At 31.7% G+C, this 9,396-nt stretch overlaps 2 protein-coding genes across 2 annotated transcripts; one reads left to right on the top strand and one right to left on the bottom strand.

The window, feature by feature from the left end:
- Positions 1–1,510: 1,510 nt before the first annotated feature.
- LOC120081863 (cytochrome P450 71B37-like) lies at positions 1,511–4,029 on the top strand. The gene is made up of 2 exons (XM_039037038.1): positions 1,511–2,495; positions 3,272–4,029. Exons 1-2 carry the CDS (start codon positions 1,545–1,547, stop codon positions 3,887–3,889), a joined length of 1,569 nt encoding a protein of 522 aa, XP_038892966.1. The 5' UTR covers positions 1,511–1,544; the 3' UTR covers positions 3,890–4,029.
- Positions 4,030–6,715: 2,686 nt separating this feature from the next.
- On the bottom strand, positions 6,716–8,684 carry LOC120080872 (cytochrome P450 71B2-like). The gene is made up of 2 exons (XM_039035534.1): positions 7,662–8,684; positions 6,716–7,498 (listed from the first exon to the last, which is right to left on the bottom strand). The coding sequence occupies exons 1-2, from the start codon at positions 8,634–8,636 to the stop codon at positions 6,881–6,883; spliced, it is 1,593 nt and encodes a 530-aa protein (XP_038891462.1). The 5' UTR covers positions 8,637–8,684; the 3' UTR covers positions 6,716–6,880.
- Positions 8,685–9,396: the final 712 nt, after the last annotated feature.

Genomic DNA, 9,396 nt, shown 5'->3' with positions numbered 1-9,396 from the left:
GGGATTGAATTCCATGTTCTATCAAATAGTCCTTGAATTCTAAATCCATGTACTCTCCACCCTGATTAGATCAAAGTGTTTTAATTGTTTTTTCTAATAGGTTTTAAACTTCAGCCTTATACTCTTTGAACTTTTAATTGAATTTTAGAGAGAAGTATGAGGTATAAATACAGTAATAAGGGACTAAGAATAGACCCTAGAAACACTTAACCAACCTAAAAACTCTATAATCATATAGGCTAAGTATATATATTAACATCAATAAAGAGATAACAGGTTTAGCCTAAATTTTAAAAATTAAAAATTTGTTAAAAGTGCGTAACAATTTAGTCCTCTGTTAAAAATTATTTTTTTTCTTCCTCTGGTGCTTCTTTTCACTCTAGTCCTACATTAAAAATTATGTACATTCAATATTCAAAATTTTCCTTTGAGATAGTATATTTCTTGTTATGAGTTGATTAATTTAAATTTGGACCAAATGTCATAATTAGAATTAGATAAGTTTAGAGGAGTTTATCAAGTCCCTTATTGAGGAGAAAGTTTAATATCCAAACTTTATTCAACTTGAAGAATTATAAGAAAGTCCGTGTAATAATTCTTCACGTTTATTGAAGTTTAATTATTAAGGTCCCGTTTGGTAACTATTTTTTTTTTTTATTTTCGTTTTTGAAAATTAAGCTCATGGACACTACTTCTACTTTAAAATGTCTTCCTTTGTTATTTACTTTTCACCCATGGTTTAAAAACCAAGCCGAATTTTGAGAACTAAAAAAAAGTAGCTTTAAAAAAGTTAGTTTTTTTTTTGAAATTTGGCTAAGAATTCAATTATTGTATTTAAAGATGCCAATCATTGTAAAAAAAAATGTGGATGAAATAGACTTAATTTTTGAAAACAAAAACAAAAAAATCAAATGATTGCCAAATAGGGCCTAAGCTTTCTCCTCAATAACTTAGACTTGATAGGGTATCATAGAAATCATAAGTGTACAAATTGATTAACAACTTAACTAATCATAAAACCAACTTGTCCACTCGATATGATCATAAATAAAATTCATACTATACAAAGGATAAGACCTAACGAAAGTTACATCTAAGGACCAAAATAGATATGAGAAAGATTAAGAGGGGTTAGACCCAAAAACATGTACTTGGCTAAGGTCAAGGTTGAGGTCGAGATCGAGCCTATCTTTTCACCAAATGGGGCATGGCCAAATGCATGTTTGGGTTGAAAGGATTCCTAAAATGACAAATATTGTTTGATTTGGAGTTACCCTCAAAACATCCTTACCTCATCCGTAATACTCTCGAAGAAGCTAAAGTCTTTGCATCATTATCAATATCTCTTATGAACAAGGGAAAAAATAATATTCAACATGGAAATTTCAACAAAATTAGTATAGCAAAATTGAACATGTTCCGTTTCAAAATCATCCCTATAACAAATATCCAAGAAGTCTATAAATATTTGCAACTTTATTCCCTCAGACATAAATATATATACCTCTCAATATCACAAGAAGCTTTCATTAGGAAAAAAAAAAATGGTTAGCTTGGATCAGATTATGCATAACATTGTTATCATATGGCTTCCTCTAACAATGGTGCTATTATCTTCTCTACTGTTTCTTAAAACAAAGATGAAATTTCGAAGACAAAATAACAAGAAGGTTATTATTCATCCTCCAAACCCACCAAAGCTTCCTTTGTTAGGTCATCTACACCTTATTACCTCTCTCCCTCATCGCTCCTTTTGTAACCTTTCAAAAAAATACGGCCCCGTCATGTTCCTCAAACTCGGCTCTGTCCCGACCGTCGTAATCTCCTCCGCCGATGCTGCAAAAGAGGTGTTAAAAGTTCACGACCTCGCTTGTTGCAGTCGACCTCAATCCGCCGCTGGTGCAAGATTTTCATACAACTATTTAGACATTGGATTAGCGCCATATGGTGAGTATTGGAGGGAAGTTCGAAAGATTTGTGTGCTTAAACTCTTCAATGTTAGACGAGTGCAATCATTTCAAATGATAAGAGAAGAAGAGATTGGTGTGTTGTTAAACTCCATCTCTCAATCTTCATCTTCTGCCACTCCAATTGATTTGAGTGAAAAATTTTACTCTCTCACTGCAAATATGATAACCCGAATTGCTTTTGGGAAGAGCTTTAGAGGTGGAGAGTTAGATAATGAGAATTTTCAAAAGGTTATTCGAAGAGCAGTTGCAGCATTGGGAAGCTTTTCAGCAACTGATTTCTTTCCTAGAGTGGGTTGGATTATTGATCGGATTAGTGGTGTTCATAAGAGATTGGAGATGAGTTTTGCTGAGTTGGATGCTTTTCTTCAACATGTAGTGGATGATCGCACTAAATTTAGGGAGAGTTCTTCTCATAATGATGATTATCAAGAAAACATTGTTGATGTTTTGTTGAAAATGGAGAAGGATGGCTCTGAATTTGATGTAGTGAAACTCACTAGAGATTGCATCAAAGCACTTGTCATGGTAAGCTTTCAACTTAAATTTTTATCTCATGATCTTATTATCCATTTTTTTTTAAATTATAAATCTACATGGTTTCGTTTGGTTTTACTCAAAAACTTTCTGGCAATGTTTAGGTACAGTCTAGATTGTATTTATTCCCATACAATATCTCATTTATTACCTAATAAAAAAAAATTAATATTTTTAAAAGGTCAAACTTTCTTATCATTTGTCGATTTTTTATTGGGTAATTGATGGATTGTACAAAGTTAGATGCATCCGAACAAGCACCACTGTTTTTTCTATGTATAATAATACAATGAAGAAGATATATTTATTAGGATAATACTTAGATGCATCCTAAGATACACACATTTTAATGTATCCTCTCTCATCACTCACTCCAATAAAAGTTAAAATATCTGAAAAAAATGGGTGCACAAAGATAGATGTTGTCAACGATGCATCTAAGCATTTTTCTATTTATCATTAAGAAAATGATTTAGATAATAGTTGGGTTGGACCTATCTTCATGCAGTCCATTCAGGTTACCCAATATTTCTTTTACTATGTTACTAAAGAAGGCTGCAAAAATATTTGAATGCAACTCAAGCTGTATCTGTCTTTGTAAAATTCATCCAAATGTCTAATCACAAGTTGTCATGTGACAAATTTATCTTTTTTTTTTTTTAAGATATTTTTTTAGTCTTTGTGATCAAAAGGAGCTGGCATTGAAATATTGCACAATTTTTTAAAATTATTTGTCTTAATATTCTTTTGTGGTTGTGTGGTTTTAGGATATATTTCTAGGTGGAGTAGAAACAGGAGCAAACACACTTGTTTGGGCAATGACAGAGTTAATAAAAAATCCAAAAGTGATGAAAAAGCTACAAGATGAAATCAGAAGTTGTATAAGAGAAAATGTAGTAAAGGAGAGTGACCTCGACAAGCTTGAATATCTAAAAGCAGTCGTGAAAGAAGTTCTAAGGTTACATACACCCGTCCCACTTCTACTTCCAAGAGAAACCATGTCCCATTTTAAGTTAAATGGTTATGATATTCATCCAAAAACTCATATTCATGTCAATGTGTGGGCGATTGGACGAGACCCAGAATCATGGACAAATCCAGAAGCATTCTTGCCAGAGAGATTTATAGGAAGTAATATTGATTACAAAGGGCAAAATTTTGAGTTGTTGCCATTTGGAACTGGTCGGAGAATTTGTCCTGGAATGAGTATGGCAACCATTACAGTGGAGCTAGCATTGGCTAATATCTTGTTGTGTTTTGATTGGAAATTACCAAATGGAATGAAAGAAAAAGATGTTGATATGGAAGAGGAATCTGGTATTGCAGTTGCCAAGAAATCACCTCTTCAACTTCTTCCAATTCCTTACTTAAACTCCAAAGAATAGTTTTAGTTCCTTATATCTATTGGAAAAATTAAAGGCCTACTCAAATTGGCCAAGGTGTCAATTTATATTGTAATTTAAAATTCTGTAATCTTTAGATAATAAGTAAATTAAAATTATATATGTAACTATCTTTTTATTCGTTATCATTTGAAAATTTAATGGTTTGATTACCGCTCTTTAATTTGTGGATGGAAAAAAATATAAAGATAAAAATCGGGTTTTATTTTATGTGTTGATATATTAATTCGTTATAACTATGGTATTAAATTTCGTCGACATTTCGATATTTTCATATTTTCTTGATCGAGTTCGACATCAACGACTTTTCAATTGTATCATAAAAAATCCACAAAATATAATAAAATAAGCAAGAAAATATCACTCACAAAGAAAATAAATAATATAATTGGTTAATTTGTTTTGGAATCTTCCAATGTTTATTTAATAATTTAAACATTTTCTTTTTTGAATTAAGATCTTGATATGATGATCTTCCAATGTTTATTATATGGGTGCACAAACATTTTCTTCTATATATCAATTTTGGAACTATAAATAATAGACGTTGATAGACACTTATAGACTTCTATAAGTGTCTAACAATGTCACTGATAGACACTGATAGAAGTCTATCAATGTCAATCAGCATCTATTATTGATAGTTCTAAAACTTTGCTATGTTTTGTAAATATTTTGATTCATTTTTCTATATTAAAAAACAACGGTTTGAAGTTTAATTTTGGACAAATTTAACATTTTCACCATTATTTCAAAAATTTTGAAATATTTATTTCTTTCCTTATTAACACCATTCTCAAATTTTGATTTTGTTTTTGTTATTTTTAATTTTAATTTATATTCATTTAATGTAGAATATTTTAAATTAATGTTTTCTTTGTTTTATGAGATTTTGTTTATATTTTTTTTTTCTTAATCCTAGTTGAAAATTGATCACTTCTCCATTGCAATCTCAAGTATATGTCTAACATACTGGAAAATGTAAATACCATGATTCATATTTTGGTATGTCTACAAATATATTAGAAAACCTAAATATACTTCACATATTTTTGGCTTATAAGACGATATATTGTACAAATTGTCTTACATGCACTTATCAAATATATCCTGATTTAGATAAAATATATATCGAATTTATTGTGTTGTATATATATCAAGCATACATCGTTTTCACATTCAAACCTTCTTGCCTATTCCTACTTTCATTTAAGAAGGAAATAAATTATGGATTTTCGAAGAAATTGTCATTATTCGTATAGGTTTAAAAAAAAAAAATTATTTTAGGAAGTTCATAACTACAAGACACTTCTGTAAATCGAGCCAAATTTTTGTGTAAAATAATTGTTCATTGATTATTTGTAAAAAATGAAAAAGATTGGAGAATTTAGTAATTAGGCTTATTTAAGCGTTTTCTACCTAGAAGACCTTAGTTGTAAGACATATTAAAATATACTCCATTTATTTCAAAAATAACCCAACGAACTACAAATTTTCACTAATGTTGTGGTGTATTTATCATTAAGGCCCCATAAACTATTTTTATAAAATAAAATATAATTTTAAAAAAATTAGCCTAGGTTTTGTGTATCTCCCCGTCCATGTGTAGTGTAGGGTTTCATGTATCCATGCCCCTATTAATGTTCCTTTTTAAAAAAATTTCAAAAAAGAAAAACTGTTTGAATCCCCCCATTTTTCTCTTTTTTCCTCAATTTATCTAGATAATCTTATCCAAATTCCCTATTTCTAATCCAAATCACTCCAAAAAATTCTCCATTCTTCTTCAATCTACGCATCCTCATTTTTTCTTCATGAATCTTCTTCAACTTTTGACGGCTATGATGGTCGTCGTTGCTATGCTACCACCACCGTACCGACAACTTCGTTACAAAATGGTCGGTCACTGATACCAATTCGGGTTAGATACGATGAGGAGTTCCACACATGTGAGGCCAAAAGTGGAAACTCATTGCTTGAATCTTCATAGTATCTTCTTCTTCTTCAAGATCTCATAAAATCTTCCTAAACCCCAATCTATTCCTTCAATTGAAATCGTCACCGGAAGAGCAACAAAAACCACGACGACGACAAGTGCAGTATCGTCTATCATTATTGTTTAAATATATAATAGTTAGTCTACGATATTTGACTTACATTGTAGATTGAAACAATCTCTCTCTACAATATGTATCAAATATCCAATAAAATATTTGTATAATGTAGAGGAAAAAAAGATTACTAATACATCTCATAACATTAGCTTAAGAATTTAAACTCTACAAATTTGATTTTTTTAAAAAAATTTAATGATGTTATCTATTTTAGTTTATGATAATCTAATTGTTGCATATAATATGAGGTATATATTTACAAAATAACTAAACATTTATGTGTATATATGACAAAATAGGTACACTATATAACTCAATAGAAAAGAGATTAAAATTAAAATATGGAGTCTTTAAATCGATATTTCTTCTAAATGCATTTGAAATAACCTCATATGTATTTGAAATAACATTACGTATATTTGAAATAAGCCCGACAAAATAAAAAGTGAAACAACTAATATTTGAAACCATAATTTTGCAATGGGATGAAAAAACAATAAACATCCCTACAATTAAAACCAACTAAATCTTATTAATCAAGAGATGAAGATATGAAACAACTCTATAATTAATAATAAATAAAAAAAATCTCATTAATCACATATTAAATTAAAATGAAAATAGATATTTATATATATAAACAACAAAAAGTCAAAAAAGGATTTATCAATGACCAAAACAAGAGAAAAAACGGATATATTAAAAGTGGAAAGAAGGATGAAATTATCCAAAATTATTTCTAAAAGTGTTCAATAAAAGAAAATTTAATTTATGAAATCTATGAGCCAAGAGAACTCTTGGTGTAAAAGTTCCTTTATTTATTTAAACTACAATGGTTGGAGATTGGAAATCGAAGTCATGGTCATGGATGGTATGAAACAGGAACAAGTTTAAGAGGTAACTTCTTGTAAATGGTGAGACTAAGCCCCGAGATCTCTTCCATATCCAAGTCCTCCTCCTTCATTCCCTCCGGCAACTTCCAATCAAAATGGTACAAAAGATTCGCCAAAGCAAACTCCACAATTTTGATCCCCATATTCATCGCCGGACAAATCCTCCGGCCAGCCCCAAACGGCAGCAACTCAAAATGATGTCCTCTGAAATCAACACAGCTCTCTGCAAATCTCTCCGGTACGAACTCTTCTGGGTCTTTCCAGCATTTGGGGTCTCGTCCAATTGCCCAAACGTTGATTTGAACCATTGTTTTTGGGTAAAAATCGAAGCCTTCCATTTCGAAATGGCTCATGACTTCTCTGGGAAGAAGAAGGGGTGCTGGAGGATGCATTCTTAGCGTTTCTTTCACTATCATTTTTAGATATTGAAAGTGTTCGGTATCTTTCTCTGTTATTTTTCCTCTACTTTTCATGTGACTTCTGATTTCGTATTGAGCTTTCTTCATTAATTTTGGTCGCTTTACTAATTCTGCCATTGCCCACACTATTATTATGGAACTTGTGTCTAATCCTCCCAAAAATATGTTCTGTTCATGCATATTCATCGATATAAATTTTGTCAGAAAGATTGTGCGATAATCGAACTGCAGTAGCAACTAAATTAATTAACTCTAAAAATTAAAAAAAAAATCTAGTTTTTAAGAAACTGAACTTATAGGACGCATAAAGAAAGAAAAAAGTTTGGTTTACCAAAAGAACGCCTTTGATATTCTCATGGGTAATGGTAACATTTGAAGCCGATTGAGCTTGATTTTTGCTGATAATTCCCAAAAGCACATCAACAATATCATCTTGCTCGGGTTTATCCCTCCCAACAGAAAGATGTTCATCAATCACTTCTTGAAACAAAGCATCCAACTCATTAAAAACCTTCAAAACCCTTCTTTGACGTCCACTAAACCAATCAATAACCTTCCCCACAAAATTAGGAAACAACTCAAAACCACTATAGCTTCCCAACAACGCCTCAGCTTCACTCACAACCTCATGAAATCCATCTCCTTCAGATACTTTCTTCCCAAAAGCAATCCTAAAAATAATAGCAGCAGTTAAAGCCATGGACTTGTCACTAACATCAACAACATCCCCACAAGAAGCCAGTTCCGAAGTCGATTCAATAAGCGAACTTACTTCTTGATCTATAATGGGTTCGTAAGATTTGAGTCTCTTGAGACTAAAAAGCTCAAGAACACAAATCTTTCTCATCTCTCGCCAGTACTCGCCGTATGGCGAAAACGCAATGTCGAGGAAATTGTGAGTGAATTTTCTGGCGCTCTCAGTTTGTGGTCGGCTGCAGGTTTGAAGATCGTGTGTCTTTAAGAGGCCATGGGCGGCGGTGGGGGAGGAGATGACGGTGGTTCGAATGCTGCCGAGGTTGAGGCTTATGATGGGACCATAAAGCTGGGAGAGGCGCCATAGAGATTTGTGTGGGAGTTTGCCAAGTTGGTGTAAGTTCCCTATGATTGGAAGCTTTGGTGGAGTTGGAGGAAAATGACCCTTTTTTCTATTTCTATTTTTCTTCCATTTTAGGATGATCAATACCAGTAGAGAGAATAGGAGAATGAGGAGAAGAAGAGACATTTCAAGACTTCCACAAAGTTCAGTGATTGGAAAATGGCCTTTCTTCTTTGAATTAAATAGGCACACAGAGAGTTGATAGTCCATCTAACCTTACAACGTTTGAGTGTTTAAAAATGATCCCATTTAATCTTATAACACTTGAGTGTCTAGAAAAATCGTTGCACCTTAAACTCTACATAGTTGATTATCATAAATTGAATCTATTTTCTCTAAACCCTTTATTAAACTCTTGTTTTTTTCTTTCTTTTTTGAAAAGACAAGTATTATAAATAAACTAAAGAGTTTTATACACAAGTCTCTCACCAATAGTATAAGGGAACCACACAGGCAATCCAAAAGAATCTCAACCAATTTTTTCAGAGAAGGAAAATGATATTAACGAAATAGGCCCTAAAGTTACCGTAAGATTCTGTTGAATACGTTGTATAGCCTCATTCGTTGCTCTCGAATACCAGACAAAAGACACCACTCGAACAACTTTAGACAAAGAAACAATCCGTACTACTTAAGTAGCTCAACTCAACTCAGAAAGATCACGACCCACGCGACTCTTCTCTTTGTTCTTTGAATTAAGTTCCACCATATTCTTAAAATGCTTTGAATTTCACAACTACATATTTCCAATCACTTTTGCATTCTTTCAGTTCTATATATCAAAATTTAATAGTAACTAACGGAAGATTCTTACCCATTATGTAGGTCTCATGTGTATGGTTATTTGTTTTCTAAAACTAAGTGGATAAATTCTACTCTTGTCATGTTGTTTACATTTTCTAGAATGTTTTCTTTCAAATCAAATAGCTATTAAACGAGTGTATACAACCAAGAATTTATAAGATTCATA

This window comes from Benincasa hispida, chromosome 7 (assembly GCF_009727055.1).
Source record: "Benincasa hispida cultivar B227 chromosome 7, ASM972705v1, whole genome shotgun sequence".
Taxonomy (NCBI): domain Eukaryota; kingdom Viridiplantae; phylum Streptophyta; class Magnoliopsida; order Cucurbitales; family Cucurbitaceae; genus Benincasa; species Benincasa hispida.
Note: the sequence above shows the minus strand (reverse complement) of the source record. Positions and strands in the feature narration are given on the sequence as shown.

What these genes read in the sequence shown, in the direction of transcription:
- LOC120080872 (XM_039035534.1), bottom strand. Translation starts at nt 8,636, where the DNA reads ATGGACTATCAACTCTCTGTGTGCCTATTTAATTCAAAGAAGAAAGGC. An exon ending in ATATCAAAGGCGTTCTTTTG is followed by an intron (nt 7,499 to 7,661) that starts GTAAACCAAACT and finishes ATGCATGAACAG; the next exon opens with AACATATTTTTGGGAGGATT.
- LOC120081863 (XM_039037038.1), top strand. Translation starts at nt 1,545, where the DNA reads ATGGTTAGCTTGGATCAGATTATGCATAACATTGTTATCATATGGCTT. An exon ending in GCATCAAAGCACTTGTCATG is followed by an intron (nt 2,496 to 3,271) that starts GTAAGCTTTCAA and finishes GTGTGGTTTTAG; the next exon opens with GATATATTTCTAGGTGGAGT.